The sequence below is a fragment of the Nothoprocta perdicaria genome, unplaced genomic scaffold (assembly GCF_003342845.1).
Source record: "Nothoprocta perdicaria isolate Ctin4 unplaced genomic scaffold, notPer1 scaffold_40, whole genome shotgun sequence".
Taxonomy (NCBI): Eukaryota; Metazoa; Chordata; class Aves; order Tinamiformes; family Tinamidae; genus Nothoprocta; species Nothoprocta perdicaria.
The window spans coordinates 4,157,531-4,176,648 of NW_020455644.1; the positions used below are offsets into that span (position 1 = coordinate 4,157,531).

General features: G+C 46.7%; 1 protein-coding gene across 1 annotated transcript; it reads left to right on the forward strand.

Annotated features, from left to right (window-relative positions):
* The first annotated feature begins 11,977 nt into the window (after nt 1-11,977).
* Nucleotides 11,978-17,786, forward strand: GGCT (gamma-glutamylcyclotransferase). The gene is made up of 4 exons (XM_026045501.1): nt 11,978-12,133; nt 13,349-13,494; nt 16,031-16,166; nt 17,198-17,786. Exons 1-4 carry the CDS (start codon nt 11,978-11,980, stop codon nt 17,345-17,347), a joined length of 588 nt encoding a protein of 195 aa, XP_025901286.1. The 3' UTR covers nt 17,348-17,786.
* The last annotated feature ends 1,332 nt before the right edge of the window (nt 17,787-19,118 follow it).

The window sequence follows — 19,118 nt, forward strand, 5'->3', positions numbered from 1 at the left end:
CATGTCTTGGGTGAGTACTTTTAATTCACCCAACTATTAGCAAAGTGATAGAAAAAAACCTATCTGCTATCTGCTGAGCTTTAAGGAATAATTTTCCCCTGCTGGTTCCCCAAAAGGACCTCGACTCCCTCCTTCCGGAGGGCTCTGCAAGCCACGCGTCCCGAGTGGAACAGGGTGCTTCCCTGCATGAGCAAGGAAGGAACTTCTGTCCCAGAGACAAATGGGATTCAAGACCCACTCCTGCACATTTTCTTCTCTCCCCGCTGTGCAAGCATTCCTGAGGAGCCCATCGTGAATCCTCTCTGGCAGCGCTTCTCCATCTCCATGCAGTTTTGAAGGCCACAGGGACTACCTGACGGCAGCACATTTTGCCAGGAGGCAGGATGTGTGGAAGACACCTACATTCCTTTCTGGGATACGACTTCTGTCCTTGGCCACAGGCCAAGCAGGGGCAGCCGAGGCTGACACCACAACACATCCGCTCTGGCTCCAGGTGGCAAAGAAATAGCTATGGGAAAACCTCCCTTCCTTCCCAGGGCTTGTGGTCTACATTCTTAGGTTAGACTAGTTTTGCCAGCTGGTCCTACCCTGAAGAGCAAGCTGACATGGTGGAAGCAAAGAGGAAAGAGTACCTATTTTTGGATAAATTAACAGGATTTTGTCTCTTAACAAATACTTGCTTGGCAAACATTTATTGAGAGGCTTTTGGCACATGCATTAGTTCTTATGTCTAGCTCTTCAGTGGACAATAACTTGTAGCCTGGACACAGCTGTGTCTCTGTGATCACAGATCCCACTTGGAGACCAGCTATTTCACAGACTTTAGAAAGAAGTAGAAGAGACTTAAAGTTGTAATTTCAGCTCTTACCATGCTGCAAAGCATAGCCAAGCTATCCACAACAGTGCCCACATTGTCATTTACCTGACTGAGGATTGAAATTGTGGGAGAAAGAAGGTTGACATTTGACACAAGAGCTGGGCACAGCGAAAGGCAGCGAGGTGAGCCAACCTCACAAACACAGCGGGTTTGCTTCTGTGCAAGTAGTCTCCTTACTGGTGTTGGAATGTTATTTAGACCAAGGCACTGGCGCCAGTTTGAATGAAACATTTCTTTGATATGCTCCCAGCATGAAGGATTTGCTGCATGTCTTAGCATGGCTGGTTTCTAATTCCCGTGGTAAAATAAGCTCTCAGATGCACAAATTCTGTGAAATATAGGGAAATTGTTCACTTTGGGGACAGAATTTAAGGAAGGATATGATGCATCCCTCTTAGTGCATGTGTCTGTTCCCCATTTCCTTTCTCCAGCGTGCCAGCTCACTCACGAGGTTCACCTTGCGTTCTCACTGCAGTCAACTAGACAAACCAAGGGAGCTTTGCCCCCAACATAGACCCTCAGGCACCAAGAGGACCAAGAACTGTCCAGAAAAAGGAAGAAGATCCTACTTTGCACAGGGGAATTGGTACCATGGAGGAACCAAAGTTATTTCAAGTCTCTTTTGTTTTTCAAATTTGCAGGAAAAGCAGGACAGAGGAAGACCCAAAGGGCAAAGAGAAAAAGTTGGAAATCACATCTGGAAGAGAGAAAGACGGAACAGAAAGAATTAATCTTGCATCAAGAGGGCTGAACGGAAAATTGCAGCCGTTCACAGGCACAGAGATCCTCACTGTCCCTCCTGAAAATAAATTCTGCAATGGTTCATAGGCAAAATTCTCAATTAGTATTAACCAATGGAGCTCTTGGCCAGCTTAGGCCAGCACAGGATTTGCCCCCACATGATACATAGGTTGATTTTGAGGAAATCTGCCCAGCTGCAGTTAAAAGGGTTTCCCTTGCATCAGGTCAGTATTTCATCTAGATCTGTGTTCCTCATATCTCAGGAGACCTCCCTGCTATCTGCCAACCGTAACAGCAAAATAGCAGTATTCAGTTCCAGCAAGGAATGATGGTTCTCTAGCTCTGATGGAGGCCTCTTTGCCTATTTTTGTTTTTCTAATGTCTCATCTATGCAGCATTGGATTTGCGAACTCATTGTGGTGCTGTGACCTTCTCTTAGTGCCAGACCATATTTAGACAAAAAGCATCCCAAGAACATTTCCCCACAAGCTCTTTGGAGCTTCTACTAACCTCATGCCAATGATACATTAAAATATAAAAGAAAGCTACCTCTGCCAGGAAGAAAAAGGATATTTAAATCCGAGCAGGTGTTGTGAGGGAGTGGGAGGCAAAGTTGCATCAGCACTAAGACAACTACTTAAGGTTTGGCAGCTTTTGATTAATATCAGACTTAGTCCACAGCCTAGGGAAGATATTTTCCGATTGATTTTTTTGGGGTCTGGTTAAGACCTATGCTACACTTGCTGTGGATTATTCCTTTTACTCTAGGCTCTCAAAAGTAGTAAACAGAAATGAACTCTAAAGGGATGAAGAAATTTTTTGCAATTCTTTTGCATGGGGAAAAAAAGTGGGATGGGATTTTCAGGTAGTAGATGAAGGTCTGATGTCTTTTCATTTGATATCTTTTTTACAATCTAGAGGAGAGTCTCATGCTGGATTAGCTTAATAATCATGAGTAATAAAATTGTTCCCTTGAGAAGTATTAAAAAATGTAGAAGAGCTACAATTTCTCAGATGGTAATTCCTAATATTAAAATACTGAGAAGATCCAAATATTTTACAGAAAAAAAAAATGTTTTCTATATTGCTGCTGCTCTCTGAAATTTCCTTCTTCTGACAACAGTTCGATGATAACAGAATTGAGCAATATGCTCCCCAGAAAAAGATAACAAAGAATCAATGTCTAAACAATTTCAGGATCATCTCCGAATCTGATACCCATCTGATTAGTTTATATCATAATGGTTCCTAAGCCCTATTTTAAGCATCTTGGAAAAGAACGTTTTGTAACCCAGTTAAAATGCTTCCTCATTGGACAGAAATCAATACCAAATGAGGCAGAAAAAATCTCTCAAATTTTGTCATGCTCACCACGGGAAAGCTTAAAATATTAAACCCAGAGAATGTTCTGCAGAATTAAACAGGTTTTAAGTGATCCAGCACAGAAAATAGAGTTTTTAGCAATTCATCCAGAGAAGGGCAAATTGCTTTTTCCAAGGACTAGGGAAGAACTGTTCAGTCTTACATTTAAAACTCTGGCTATAGCTGGGTGTACAGTGGTTTCCAGTAAGCAAAAGACAGAGTAGCTGAATCTAGAAAACTTTCAGTGCAGTTGCACTCCTGTCTTCCAGGATCTTGTCTTAAATATTGCAAAACACAATGTGTTCAACTCTCCAGATAATGTTTTGTTCTCCTTTTTTAACGCACCTGAGGAATAGTGGTGATTATCCAGGTGGATAACGTCAAGTGGTTATCAGATATTTTCCAGTCTTAGATGCCAGAAAGGGAAAGAAAAACAAAGGCATAAACAAGCTCACAGTAGAGGTGGACAGGGAGGCATTATCTGCTTTTTTGACCTCATGGTCCAAACATTAAACATCTATTAATGTCTTCAGTACATGGAAAACATTATTAATCTAGTATGGTGTTTCCACTGCAAAGTGTTCACAAGGGAAACATCTCTCATCTATCCCCTGGCCTCTCTAAAACAGAGTAGATCAGGGCACTATACTGCAAACAGGATCAGGATCCTCCTGATCAGTCAAGAGCCCTTATCTGTGGCAAGAGAAAAGAGGAGTGCTGAAGGAAGTATCATACAAACTAGGATCTGAGGCCTTCAAGATGATCTTGGTTTAGTAGTGATTGTTTTAAATGATCCGTAGGGTCATTACATTCATTGGTGCAATGGGAAATTAAAAAGATAGCAAGGTCATGTCTATGAGAGACAAAAAATACATGGATTCACCAATCTGGTCTTCCAGAATAGAGTCGGAGAATTTTTGTACTGCTTAAATTAGCAAAAGACAAAGTCTGGGCTTTATCTTCAATCACAAGAGTGATTAAACTCAGCTAATTAAACTGGATACTAATTGTCCTGCTTGTTTAAATGTGCCCTTTGAGTTCTGTGCCTCACCATAGTCTTCCAAGTGGTGAGTGCTTATAAAAAACGTCTCCTTTTTGCTGTTGGTCGCAGAGTGCTCACAGGGGCTCCAACACTCATCTTGTGGCTCAGCTCTTCAAGGCACTTCTGTGAGGAGCTGCGTGTCCCTGGGCACCAAAGCAAGGGGCAGCTGGGGCAGAGAACCCCCCAAAAAAGCTGATGAGAAGGAACTTCAACATCCAAAAGGAAATTCTCTTCTGCTGGTGAATCTGGAAACTGCAAGACAAGGAGATTTTCTCCCCCAGGAGACAAGCACCAAAGTCCTGCTCCCTGCAGAAGCCATCCCAACAACCGCAGCCTTCCCCCAGGCAGCACCATTTCATTGAGAGGGGGTTTGTGGAAATGGAGTAACAGGCCGGATTTGGCCTCTCGCTGTGGGATGATAACTCCATCCTCAAGAGACCGGCTCTAACCACATTTTTGTATTAGCGAGCTGTTAAAAACATCAGAGAAAACATCTCTCTCCCCCTCAGCTCTGATATCGCAGCCTGTATCCCAGCCAAGGAGGCCCTGATAGAGACTCAGTGTTTTTCCATGAATTAAGATGCCTTAATTAGTTGGGACAGCTAATTAAAATTAGCTCAGGGAAAATTAGCTGAGGTTTTAGCCCTTGTGGGAGCAGAGGGCAATGGCTGCAGCTCATTCAGCAAGGAAAGGCTCTGCTGCAGGAAAGGCATTCAAGCACATGGGCCAGATCTGGTCACTAAAATACATCAGGGTTTTTGTTTGTTTGTTTGTTTGTTTGTTTTTTTCAGAATATGTCCATTGGTACTTACTGGAGTTACAGTTATGAACCGATGTCTTTTACCACTACTTGCCATTGACGTTTTTTTTTCAGCTTGTGTTTGATTTTTATAGCAAACCTCTTTTTTGTGCTTTTTAACATGAGTGGAAGCCAGAAAGGGACATTGCTCCCACCTTAAGGAGTCTGAACCTTACTCTTTCTTTTTGCAAAGCTGTGGCTGAGATGTATAAGACTGAAGAAACCAGTCACCTGTGCAGATGCATTAAGCTGGGAGCTGGTCTGCATTAACTCGAGTTTCAGTCACAGCCATTTAAACTCTCTCTGACTCATGGACCATTGATATTTTCATAGAAGCTCTTTCTATATCCCCTGCTCATGTTCAACCCTATGTGACGATTCACTGGCAAGACACTGAGTGTCTTCTCCTCCCATGAATTTTACAACCTTTCTCATCTCTGATCCCCATCAAAACTGGGGGATTTTAAGGCTTGGATTTCATTTCACAGTGCTGAGAGCCACTCAATCTGTGGGGTGCCCTCCTCTGGCACCACTTACGGAACAAGGCTCTACTGGGGATATGTAAAAAGCAAGAGTCAGGTTCTAGTTCTCCTTTCCTGTCATTAAAACAACAACAACAAACCCGACAGTTTACAAAACTATTTTTAAAAAGCAACAATCAGAGGTACTAAAACAGACAGAAAAGAGTTCAACTATCTAAGATATAAACACCAGGTAGAAAAAGCCACACAATGTGGGTATTAGGCAACATCCTCCTAAGAAACCTTTGAGGAAACTGCCAATATTCAGCTTAAAATTGGGGCCGTTTTGGAAACTGTTAAGCACAGTTCTAGTTGCCTTGGACAGGTACATTTTTTGTACCCAAGACAACTGCCTGGCATGGACCCATACTAGGTATCAGGCTCCCCAGAAGCAGGTTGCACTGTGTTGGCACTGCACAGTGTGACCAGCGTGCCAAATCAGGGAACTTGACAGTCAGGGATTTGCTGCCACTGTTTACTTTTCCCCTGTGGTCTGATCCCAGTTGGATTTTTGACAGTGGGGGGAAAAAAGAAAAAAAGGCAATTTTAATGATCCTCTGTGCTGGAAAGAACATCCCTGGACACATCTTTCCAGTGTATGCAATTGTATATTGCATTTTTCCCAGCTTTGAGAAAGTCATGTGCATCAGTAAAACTCAGTGAGCAGCTCTTTTGATTGCTGCCTTTCTTTAAACACACTGAGGAACCAGATTGCATGAAAAAAAAAAAAAAACCAAAAAGATGATGGTGCATTTTCAGGATTAATTCACCAAACTTGTTAGCACGTGGCACATGGCTGGAAGATGAGGTCTTCCATCTCAGAAGGTCTCAGAAGTTTGCAGAGCAGGAGCTCCAGGGATGATGCTATTGAGAATCTCCCCAATTCAGAAATGGCCCGAATAGAGAGGGCAAGATTAGAGGTGCAGAAAAGAACCAGACATATTTTCCTCTCTTATTTGCACCAGCACATGGAGAGGGAAATAAGAGGAAAATCAGATCTAAATTGTGGTCAGACCTGTGGTAGCAATACCTTTGTGTCTTAAACTCCTTGTACTGACCATTGCTCTGCAGAACAGTTAGGTCTGTCTGCATTTTTCTGGACTATAGAAGGATTTTGATGCTCTTCATGCCAAAAAAAGAAAAAATTCTCTGGAAAGTAAAAAGAAACTTTTCATCTTTATGCAAACAGTTACAGTTAGACATTCTTTGTAAGGCTACAGCACATTTGCCTCCGGACTCCCCAAGGCTGATATGAATCCTTCACATTGACTGTGAAGTGTGATTCCAAGCCAGTCACTTGGATTTCTTGAAACAATACTTTTTTTCCCCCTTTTTTTCCTTTTTTTCTTTTTTTTTTTTCCTTTTTTTCTTCTTTTTTCCCCATAGGAAATAAAACCTTGAACTTCACAAAGATGCCAGCGTGTCCTAGCAGGAGCATGCATTAGGCGGCATGTGCATGTGAAGCAACGAGAGCAGATTAAATTTGATTCTGCAAATCAACTTCCTTCACTTTTCTCCAGGGATGACATTCATTGGGCAGAAAACAGCCTTTCTCCAGGGAGCACATGAAAACAGACATGAAAACACAGGCACAGAGCTCTCAGTGGGGATAACTGCTGTGATGGTCCTGAGCCAGGTCCTGATGTCCCCTCCTCGCCCCACGAAAGGCTGCCAAGTCCTTGTTCAAGGTGCTCCTGCTTGGAGAACCCCAGTGAGCTGCACAACATCAATGTGAGGCTGATGTTTTTCAAACCACTTTTCAGGTCAGTGTTTTGCAAGGATTTTTTTTTTTCCATTTCTCATGCTTTAAAATGACAATCTGTTTAATCTTCCTCACTGCTCTAAGTACAGCAGGAAGGCCTCTTCAAGCAAACAATTAAACAATTACAGTGGATGATAGGAAATTAAGGCTTTTGAGATGTGATGGGGTTGATTTAGGAGGGTTACAGGAAGCTAAGGCCTGCTGTTCTACTATAAATGACTTCCCCAAGACAACTCTGTAAGTGAAACGTAATCACATAATAGAATTGCTCTTGAAATATCACTAGCTCCAGAGGCTGGGAATTCAGCAGTCCCAAACGACCTTGTATTTAACATCTTTATTCATGATCTAGGGGAAAGAAAAAGAAGTGAACAGCATAAAGGAAATATCAGTAGACACAAGGCTAAAGCAGACACCGGCAGTGCTGGGCTTGTTTGGTATTCAGAGAACTCAAATGGAAAGAGTTCTGGTTACTGAATTGGAGTAAGGTATTGCAGCATATTTTTAAAATCAAGTTTGATGAGGTAAGAAGAAGTGAGAGGAGAGGAAAGAAAAGGGAGGGCAAGGGCAAGCAGAACCAAAGGAGAAAAGGGCTTTACAGATGTGATTTAGGGCCACATGAGAAGTACCTCAAAGGCATCTCAAACCCATCTGAAACTAGAACATCTAGAAACACTTTATTCTGTGCCCAGATTAGCAAATTCAGGTGATTTGTGGTGCAGAAATGCTGGGCATGGGGAGATGGCTCACTAGAGGGTGCAGAGACCTGGGTGCTCCCAGCTGCAGCATGTAGAAAACCCAGCTAGGGACAAAATAGATGATGTCCAGCTGCACTGGCTTTCCCTGCAATCCCTGCAGGCCTAGGAGCTGCTTATTCCCAGTGGAGTGCGACTGGCACCTGGTGGCCAGATCCCCCCATCACTAGTCACAAACTCTGATTTTTTTTTTTTATGAGGAGGAGACGACTTTGTGTAACACAGTCCTGATCAGCTAGACTAGGTTATGAGTTATTAATGCCCCGGCTCCTTTTCGGAGCCCCTCGTGGTGCTAGGAGCAGCGTTTCCTCACCCAGCCCTCCATGTGAACACACTCTGTCCTCGCAGCATGTCTACCACGTCCTCCTTCCCGCAGCCCACAGCAGGCCTGGGCCGCAAGGTGGAGAGAAAAACAAGTCCACACCAAGCACAGCCCCGAGACACTCTGTTTTCCTCCGGATTCCTATCTTGTAGCTAAATGCCCTTTTTTAACTAAATTGCAAACCAGCTGCAGTCTAAGGGCCCCCTGCATTAGAGATCAGAATTGAGATGTTGTCCCTGCTGCTAAATACCTTTTAAAAGCTTTTCTATAGTCAGGCCACAGCCTCTATCCTGGACAAGGTCTTTCCTATGTGAGAAGGTCTGTCCCCAAACTGCTGCTCCTCCTGTTTGAGACCTATTTTTTTCCAGCTGTCTCCTTCCCTAAAACTCTTGGAAGCATGTAGGATCAGAGTTGCTGACACTCAGGGGTTTCTCAGGCTTTACTTATGTTGTGCTGAAAGGAGCTGAAAAAAAGCACTACCTTTATTCCACCAAAAAACATCTGTGCAGGCCATGAGCTTAACGGAGCTTAACCTGAGGCAGGTATTTCAGGGCTGGAAAATCCCATCCAGAGCTGGCTTGACCTGGAAACTTTCCTGTGCTGCGAGAGAACAAAAGGAAGCAGAAAACAGGGTGCTCCTTGCCTGCAAAGGGGAAAAGAATGAGAAGCAGCAAATGTACACAGCATTGTAAAAAGGAAGCAGAGAACAGTGTGCTCCTAGCCTGAAAAGGGGATGAGAAGAAGCAAATGCATACAAAACTGTAAATAATGGACAGTAAATAGCATAAAAAATCAGACACAAATTGTAAAACGCGCGCTCAGGGGCTGGGGAGCCTAAAGACAGCAGGGCACAGCCCTTTCATCTGCCCCTCTGCACGTGCCAGGCGTCACATTCCTGGGGAGGGTTTGTCAGGAGCCCGACAGCGTGAAGAGACAACCGGTGGGATCTGCGCCGAGACACAAGTGCGTCGGCCCGAGGGGCAGGGAATTGTGGAATCCACAGGGAACGGATGTTTCTGCCCCCAAATCGTCGCAGCAGCAAAACCTGCCCCGCCACAGCAAAGCCAGGGCTTTCGGGAGAGCAGGAAAGGATCTCGGCAAACTCTCCGGGAGCCACTGGCCCTGCGTCCTAGAGGAGTGGTTAACACGCCCAAGAGCTTCACAAGCGAGACAAGCGGAAACATGGAGCGATGGAAAGAAGACACATTTGGAATTTATTTGTGCAGATGAGGAGCAGGAACTCAACTTTTTTCTCACCACTTTTCTTCTATAAAAGAGATCAAAATTAGGCCCCAGGTGTGACCTGCCCAGCATTTGTTCTCTGCAAACTAGGGTACTTTTTGGCAGGATTTCCAAACCAGGTGCGCAAGCCCCGCTGGGACTGCAGCACGGGCATCTGCATGCGGCAGAGCAAAAACCCTCCCTACTTCTCACACGTCTGTATTCCATATGTGTTGATTTTTAGCATATATTGGGGAAAAAAGAAAAAAAGGAAAAAGAGGAAAAAAATGCCCGTAAAGACTGCAGAGGACTGCAGGTGGCGAGAAGCCCCTTGCTCTTGCTATGGACAAACCTGAGCTCTCGGCAGGCAAAGCAAAGGCAGGATGTGGATGCACTTCTTCCCTTTTCCAGTATATGACTCGAGGGGGAGTCCCACCCCGGCTCTCCCATTCCATTGCTCCCTGCTCCAAGGTGGAGAGTGCATATGTGCTCAGGCACGGCCGCTTTCCGAGCTCACTCCTCCCTCCTCGCCAGCTCTTTGCACAAACACATAGAGGCCGAATTGCGACACAAACAGCAGACTCTCCTCCATGCCGCCTCCATCCCGGGCACACAGCCTTTCCGTAGGGCAGGACAGGCTGCGGATGAGGCCAGGGATGTGCCGGATTGGGGCTCCCGCGCTGGCGGGGCAGCAGCATCCAGGCACTCTGTGAAACCCCTGGCGTTTTGCGGGAACATGGGAGCGCTCCAAACTCCGCACAGCGCCTTAAGGGGCTGCCATCGGCCGCACCATCTCGCAGCGAATTTGTGTCGTTGCACTGAAACAATAACTGTGTTTAGGAGCCGCTACGAAGGCTCCGTGGAGGGAGGAAGGGAAAAGCACTGGAGGGACAGCATGAGCCGCTCCTTTCCATCGGCTGCCCTTATTATTCCTCGGAGAGCTTTTTTTTCCCTTCAGTATTAATTAAAGCTCATGCTGCAACACCACTAAGTGGGGGGCGTTTTGAACCCCTGGCACACATTTTTGGCAGATTTTGCTTACCCCACAAGATTTTATTTTTGCCTGAGCCCTAAAAACACACAGCAGATCTGAGAGTGCTCAGGAATGTATTGTGTGTAGGGATAAAAATACTCACTGCGAGAAACCGCTGGCCCGTGAGGCAACGGCAGCCTTTCCAGGTCACCTCTTGCGTTTCCCGTCCTTGGGAATAGCTGGGAGGCAAAATGTGCTCTTGCTAAACTGCCGTGGGCTGTGCATGGCAGGAGATGGGGATGCAGAACTGCCAACGGATGGGCTCGTTCAATTAAAAATTAATCCAACACCATAATTCTAGGTTTTGCTTCAATCGCGTTTGAGTGAGTGTTGTGTCCCGGTTCTCTCTTCCTGGAAACAGCAGCTGCTGTGCTGGGATGGTGAAACAGGGCTGGAATCTGTTTGCGTGCAGTAGAAAAGGGAAGCCCTAACAGACTTGGAGAACATTTTTTGGAGTGATTAAATGCTTAGAAATTGGCACTCTTTTGAGTGGATTCGCCTTCCCCAAAGTTTATCTGGCATCTTGCTAGCAGCTTCCTACGTGGGCCTTCACACGAGATAGGAGACCTCCTCATGCTCGTAATTCCTGCCATCTGACTGCCACGCTGGGATCTAGATTTGACCAGCATGGACAGGAATGCAAGTCAGGAGACAATTGTTTTCTCCATGTTCAAATTGTGGATTTTTTGAGTGAAAAAAAGTCGAATTCCCGTCCATGAACAGCTCCCGAGCGCCGAGCACGGCAGCTCCTTCCGCCCCGAAAACATTAATTCATTTGGAAGAGACAAGCTAAAAATAGGAAACTGCTGCCCAGAGGGAATCAGAACCGCAGCGGCCACTTTACACGGGGCTTTATTTTTTCTTTTTTTTTCCCCAAATGTGCCATTTTGGAAGCTGTGTCTGTCGCTGCTCACGGTGCCGGGAGCGCCAGGGCAGCGCTCCGAGCGGGATGCTCCATAGGGAACCGGCCACACGGCCCGACCGTGCCGGCTCCCGCTGCAGCGAGCGGGATTTAAATTTTAAAATTCCTCGCTGCGTACACTTCTCTGGGACGTGGCCGGGGGCTTACAAGGAAAACGCATTAGTGGGAAGCGCTCCCCGCTCCGTGGGGTGCCGAACCCGGGATGCGTGGGCAGAGCTGTGTCCACAGGCATGTAAAGGCAGGCGCTGAGGTGAAACACACGCACCGTGCTACAAGGTATGTGACATGCGGATTTGTCACAGGAGATACACACAGATGGGTTTAAAACAATAAAAAATGTGTTTTTTTTTTTTATTTTAAAGGTGATTTTTCAATGGGGGGGCGCCACTCCCTGTGAGGTCACGCAGGCTCTCCGCCATTATTGCGTCACGGCGTCGCCGCCATTGTGGCGTCACAGCGCTCCGCATCCGCCACTACCTCCGCCCGCCCCCACGTGGCAGCGGCCAACGAGGGCGCGGCGGCGCCTGGCAGCAGCCAATGGCGAGCGCCGCCGGGCCCGAGGCCCCGCCCCCCGAGGGGGGCAGGGAGCGGCGTTAAAGGGGCCGCGCCGTGCGGGGAGGATGGAGCCGGGTGGCGTTGGTGATTCCCGGTTCCAGATCCCGGTTCCGTCGGGGGCCGGCGACCTCCTGTACTTCGCCTACGGCAGCAACCTGCTCCGGGAGCGGCTGGTGCTGAGCTGCCCGTCCGCAGCGCTCCGCGCCGTGGCGCGCCTGCAGGTGCGTGCGCGGGCGGTGCGGCCCCTTTAAGCGGCGCGGCGGAGCCCCGCGCGCTGGAGCCGGCCCCGCCACCCCCCAGCACCCCCCCCCCCATCATCATCATCATCATCATCATCGTCACCATCGCTATTGTTGTCGTTATTAACGGGCGGGGGGCGGGGCAGGCCGCTCTGCGAGCGGAGTGTGTGTATATACACACATGTATGTATATGTATATATGTATATGTATGTATGTGTGTGTGTGTGTATATATATATATATATATATATGGGGTTCTCGGGAGCCGTCGCCGCTGTCCCCGGCGTGCCCACAAAGAGGGTGCTTGGGATGCCAAACAAGCATAAGATATATAACATATAATTTAAAAACTTGTGTTATTTTCCAGTCAAAAAAAATGGAGAAAAATGGATTACAAGCCCCAAAATCTCACTTTATCAGTTCAGAAAAAGGGCCAAAAACCCAGCTCCTGATCCAGGCAGCTAGTGCTTTTCTTCCCCGTCACCGCAGAAATTATTCTCATTATTCTCATTATTCTCATTATTCTCATTATTCTCATTATTCTCATTATTCTCATTATTCTCATTATGATAGCGCTGTGAGCACACCGGGTTCCACGGAGCCTCTCCTCGGGGCAGCCCTGCAGACACTTGTCCCGGTCTGCAGCTTGGGGGTTACTGATTGTCCCGGTCTGCTCGGCGGGATTATTGGTTTCCCTGCGTTTCTTTCCTGCCCGGTTTCCTCGCAGAGCCGGTCCAGGGTTCTGCGCCCTGTGCGGCGATCCAGGGACCCCGGCGCTGCAGGGGCCTCTGCAGAGAACGGCTGGGGACCAGTGGGTCTAAAACAGCTTCTGTTTTCCCAGAAAAACTGCCTGAATGAGGGACTTCTCCCAAGGGAGGAAGGAAGGTGACTGCTGATGGAGTAACCTGCATCTGTGGAGGTTGCTGTTTACTCTCATGTCCCTCACAGATGGACTGTGAAGATCAGCCCTACACTGATGTCAACTTTCATTTTTTTAAGCCTTCCCTTATGTGGGAATTGGGTCTGATCCTGCCACTGTTCCTCCTCCCGGGGCTCCAAATGGATTCTTGTAAAATGGCTTTGGAGCTGCCGATTCCACGTTAAGACGAGTCGACAGCCCTTACCTTAAGTGAAAACTGATTCTCTGCACTGGTTTCATTTGCAGGATTATAAACTCGCTTTTGGTTTCATTTGCAGGATTATAAACTCGCTTTTGGCCATCACCAAGGCAGAATAAGTCCCCTCTGGCATGGAGGTGCAGCCACCGTGGTCCAGAGCCCTGGAGACGAAGTATGGGGAATAGTGTGGAAAATGAACGCTAGCAATTTAAGTTCCCTGGATAAGTAGGTGACTTCATTTTGCTGTCTTGTGTTCCTCCAGAGAGCAATTCGAAAGTCAGTTCTGGGCAAAAGCCAATGTGGAGGGTTTGCTTGGGATCAAGAAGTTGCCTTTTATTTTAATATTCGGATTTTACCCCACAATACATGGGCTGACTTCTAAAGCATTTGCGGTTTAATGACTTTGTTTTCCACAAATGCTAAATAAAGGGTTTTTTTTCATGTAGAATGAAAGTAGATTCAGGGCTGTGTTGCTCAGGTTACACTTTTACACCCTCCCCACAATGTCCTGCCGTGTCTGACTCCATCCTCTGTGTCTGGTCTCTGAGCTGTTTTCCGCTGCTCTGGGGAGAGTTTGCTGTGAGACTGACACCAGTCTCTGTCTCAGTACATCTGGACTGCTAGGGCAGTGGAAAGGGGAAGGGGGGAGGACCTGACTTTGCAGAGAGAAGCAGATCTTCAACACAAGCAAAGAGACCTTTGGGGGAAGCTGCTTTTCCTTGTCTTCCCTTTTAAGGCTTTTAATCTTTAGGCTTAAGGGAGATGCAAGCAGGGCGCTATGGCAGGGAGCATTGCCCTCTTCAATGGGAAGGGCTGGCAGCACCTTGCTGGCAGCTAAGGCAAGTTTAAAACACGCTGAGCAAGTTCAAGGAGGTTTTAACTTGAGCGTGGCCCGAGTGAGGCTCTTGTACCTCCATCTCCAAAGCTTTGGCTGGTCCTGTCCTTTCTGCACTGTCAGCACAGACAGCGCTGCTGGCATGATCTAGCAATGGGAGGAAGATCGAGATGGTTCTTCCCCCCTCCGTTAGGATGTATTCTTACAAAAGCAAGACGACTTGGTGTAGTGTGATTCGTGCTAAGCCTGATGGAGGTAACTATGTACTTAAGCATTCCACAGACCGGCCCCCCCCCCAAAAAAAAGAAAAAAAAAATCAGCACAATAAATATCAGTATCCTCTCTGCCCCATCTTTTATATTGCGTAAATGACTGAGCACATGGCAGAACTGTTGTAGAAAAACATCTGTGAAGTGAGAAGGAAACAAAGAGGAAACTCTTCCTGTAAATATATAAAGAAGTGGTTTCCTTATCTCTATATCTTTGCTCTAAAACCCTTAGTGATAAATCAATCTTTTACAGTGTTTTTTTGTTGTTGTTTTTAAGGATAGATAATAGAGTTCTTCAGCATTGCTTCTTAGTAATTCCAGTGAGCATACATGTATCGCTGCCGAAGATGTTGGGATTCTTTGGTTGCACACAAATGGGTTTATTTGGAAGTTCTCAGGTAATTTTTTTTCTGGCATTTCCATGTGTCAAAAAAGAAAAATGTCACCCATTTTCTCTCTCTGGATACAGAAGTTGGTGTTAATCAGAAGTTTCTGTTAATCAGAAACAGAAGAGGAAGTTTATAATTAATGCTGCATGTAATTCAAACACTAGTGAAGCAAAATAATATTTAGAATGCAAATACGCAAGAGGAATTTTTAGGTTGGATGATTAATTTTGTCCCTGGGTGGGTTTCAGTGCTCTTTTTCATAGTTGTATGTTTTGTCTTGCCCTCACCCCACTGTGCGACTCTCTATTTTGTGTTGTTTATGTTGGCTTTGACTGCACCTATCTTTCAATCTCTGTCTGCACCTCGTTGCTTACACAGCGTGGCCTGAGTTATGTATGTTAAGTAACTTGCAAAACAGTATTAAGTCTTTAAAAGAGAGATGATGTGTCCAACACCTGGATATCATTTGGACAAGCACTATCAGAACCCCCATCATCACTCTTACCTGTAGCAGATTTTAAGTAGCATTAGTTTTTTATTTTATATCTTACTATTTCCTAAGACTTTTATCGCTTGATTAAGTGATAATGGTTAAAGGCAGAAGGCAGACTTTTCTTGTTCCAGAGGCAGCATGATTTTGCTGCTAAAAGAACAATATTATATATATATACACATATATATACATATATATATATTTTTTTTTTTGCCCTGATCTCACTTGCTGCTGCTGTACAAGCTCTACAAGTCTTGTGCAAATTAAAGGCTGGCCTGGATCATTCTCTGCCAGGGTTAGGCAAGTTTCCTCTTACTCAAATGTAACACAATAGGCAAGATAAAACTTTGCAATTGTTTTGTTATCTGAGCGGAAGGTCACGAGTGATATGTGTCTGCCTTATTAATTCTGATTATCTTGCTTGTGCTTCTACTGTAGATTATAAAACTTGCACAGTCATCAACTAATTCACAAGCAACCTTCTCTCTAATATTGCAAGTTAACCACTAGACTCCTTACATTACTAATGTGATAAAGTGAGTGCTGCCCATTCTTCAGAAGGAAACTTATTTTTTGGATCTGAAGCAAGTTCTGACAAAAAATACAGTTTTTTTTTTTTGGTTGTTTTAATTTGGTCAATGGTGCAACCCAGAGTTCTGCCTTAAGCTCTGTTATTCTAAATGCTTATGTGTAATTGCAACACTTTGCTTGAAAGACACGCTGCAGTTGTCACCTGTGCAAGGGTGGTTTGGCATGACACGAATGTCCTTTACAGGCAGGAGGGAGTTGAAGAAGGCATTTATGTCCCAATAGAAGTTAACGTCCACACTCAAGCAGGAGAGGTACTGACCTGCCGAAGCTACCAGATGCGTGACTGTGTTTGTGGTCTCCCTTCTCCCCAGTACAAAAAGGTAGGTGCTGCAATTGGGGTCAGAAATGCAGAGTGCAGTGCTCCTATTCCCTGTAAATAAAGTACTTATTGAACGGCATAGAAGGGGTGAGGAATATAAGGAATGTAAGGGATAAGTTGAGCCTAGTGCCGTGCCCTGGCGCAGTGCTGCTTGTAGGAGATTCCTGCCTGCTTAAAGACCTACTAAATCCCTGTTGGTTTTTGCTTTGGTGCTGCTCTAATACATGGGGGTCAATCACAGAAGGTCTCTGTCAGTTATAGCCGACACCCTGGGCTTTCCGAGGGATGCCAGATGTTCCCACAGAAGCAACAATTCTCTGTTTTGGTCTTAAAGATGACCTAAAGAAGTCCTTTATTTTGGACTTAAAGGTGCTTCAGTAAAAGGACCGAGGGCAGCTTTGGTGGCCCTGGGGCTCCTGCTTTGGAGTCTCAAGGACCCGAAGTCTCAGGTTTCTCTCCAGACTTTTTTCCTCTTGCTTTGCCATTTAGTTCCTTCTGCACTAAAGCTTCAGTTTACTTTGTGGGTAGAAGAAAAGCTGCAGTAACAAACTTTAAGCTAGGTATTTTTACTCAGCTGTGTCCATTACTGTATTTTTTTATTCAGTAATTCTAGGTACTCAGTGCTGTGCTTCGGGTTCAAATGGTTTATTTTGAAAAAGAATTTCAGTAATAAATGCTGCTTTTCACTCAGATCTGATACTAAGGCTGACTGAAGACACAGAAGTCCTCTTCTTCCCTAAAGGAAGGACTGAAATGACTGGACAGGAGCTTAATCATGTGGTCTGGTGCATGTGAATAGCTTTTCAGGATGCTAAAGGGTCTGCCTTGGTAGCACCTGGTATGAACTTCTTCACATTGAGGTCTTGATAGTCTTCAATAGTCATCCAGAAGCCTTTAGCTCTCCTTGGGCACAAACAACATTATTTGGGATTAATTCTCTTGTTACCACAAGTGGTTCTTCCTGTAGGGATCTCGCCTTCCTAACGTCGTTGTTGAGGTTTTTCTCTCTTCCCGCTCTCCTTTTGCCTGCAGGTTATCTGCATGGGGGCCAGACAGAACGGCTTGCCCGCCGAGTATCAGAAGAAACTAGAAGCTATAGAAACCAACAACTACGCCGGCCCGGTGCCCATCCTGGAAGAAATCGAAGCTGCTACCAAGGCAAAGAAAATGAATTCTGCATAGAGCCCTTGTGCATCTGCTTGCCCGTTCACCCTCACGTAGCTGCCCTTCCTTTGGTGCCCAGCTGCCCCACGCCAGGAGATGTGACGTGCAGTTTGAACACACACCAGCACTGCTGATTTCCTCACTTTGTATGCCTGGGTTGATTTACTGATTTCTTTTTGCAGAAACTGTCTTTCTGCAGTCCTCGGGCAGCGCTGCACAGGATCTGTGCTTCATATCCTTCTGCTTATAGAGCTTTTTACACGGAAAAGGCCATCCCGCTAGGAATTTGTGTTTCTCCCTGTCTGCGGACTAGAATCTGCACAATTCAAACCTTTGGTCTACACTATTATTAAGGATTTCAAAGGCTTCCTGGGGTGCAAAGTACATCTGAAACTCTCAAGCAAGATGAAATATTTGTCTTTTATTTCCTGCTGCTCCTGTTAATGATTGCAAGCCCCACCTGTCCGAAATGCTGGGGGGGGGGTTGTCTTCATTTAAATGGTTAATAATAAAGAAAGCAGAGGCATTTTCTTTTTTAAAACGTCTCCATGTTTCCAAGCGTTTAGTCCAAAAGGCAAACGAGGCCTGAAACACTGAGCAAAGGGTCTCATTCAGAGCGTAGTTTATTGATCCTTTCCATGTCTGGAAACCCTCATGGGTGAACATGGGGAGCTCCAGATGGCAGATATTGAAGCACTCAGATAATTAGATAATTCTCAGGACTTTTTTTGGGGGGGCAGAGGAGGAACAGGGTCTGCAATCTGTTCTCTCTTGGGGTTAGTTTGGTTGTTTCTTTGGTTTTCAGGTTTTCTTGCACGTTCCCCTGGCTGTGCTGAGCAGGCTTGACCTCCTTGTTTCGTGCTCTCCTGCAGACCTGGAGGCTCCTGCCGGACTTCCAGCACTTCCCAACACTGGCAACCCCTGGAGCGAGCTTAGGGAGGAATAAGAAGAGCTGCTGGGAGAGGATGTAGGAGGCCCGAACTCCGGTTTACCCCCCACAATATGCGCGCATCTCGGTGCAAGCAGCCTCCCGGAAAAATCCCAAGGGAGCCGAGCAGCCTTGTCGTTGCTCCCAGCGCCTTTCCCGCTCCTCTTCCCGCCGCTGCGGCCCGCAGGGATCCTGAAACGCTTCCTGAAACGCTCCGCGCTGCCCCGCCTCGCACGGGGGAGACCGGCTGCCCGGCCCCGAGCTGGAAGCGGCCGCGCGGCAGGAATCCTGTGGGATTTCAGGAGCCTGCTGCTGTGGGCATCGGCTCCCAGCGGGCGGCGCCGCGTGAGGCGGGAGCGGCCGCCCTGTCCCGGGCCGCGCCGTCCCGTTCCCGAGCGCCGGCCCCTCCCGTCCCGTCCCGTCCCGTCCTGTCCGTCCCGTCCCCTTCCCGTCCCGTCCCCTTCCCGGACCGCCCCATCCCGGGCCGCCCCGTCCCGCTCCGGCGCCGCGGTGAGTGCGGGGCACCGGGGGGGGGCACCCCGGCCTGCACGAAGGGAGCAGCGCGGGGCGGACAGGGCGAGCAGACATGTTGTATCTACCTACCTACCTACCTACCTACCTACCTACCTACCTACCTACCTACCCATCTATCTATCTATCTATCTATCTATCTATCTATCTATCTATCTATCTATCTATCTATCTTTTATTATTTTTGTGGGTTTTGTGGGTTTTTCGGCAAAAAGAAGCCGGGAGGGTGTGGAGGCCGGGATGAAGCGAGCTCCCGCCCAGGGACGGGGGTTTTTCGTCCTGAAAAACTCCCAAATTGCGGTGGGGACATTGAGGCAGGGAGAGGGGGGG

Bases quoted from the DNA above. Each gene is read 5' to 3' on its own strand.
- GGCT (XM_026045501.1), top strand. From the start codon at position 11,978: ATGGAGCCGGGTGGCGTTGGTGATTCCCGGTTCCAGATCCCGGTTCCG. The intron at 12,134-13,348 runs GTGCGTGCGCGG...TTTCATTTGCAG, and splicing joins GCGCCGTGGCGCGCCTGCAG to GATTATAAACTCGCTTTTGG. The intron at 13,495-16,030 runs GTAGGTGACTTC...TGTCCTTTACAG, and splicing joins AATTTAAGTTCCCTGGATAA to GCAGGAGGGAGTTGAAGAAG.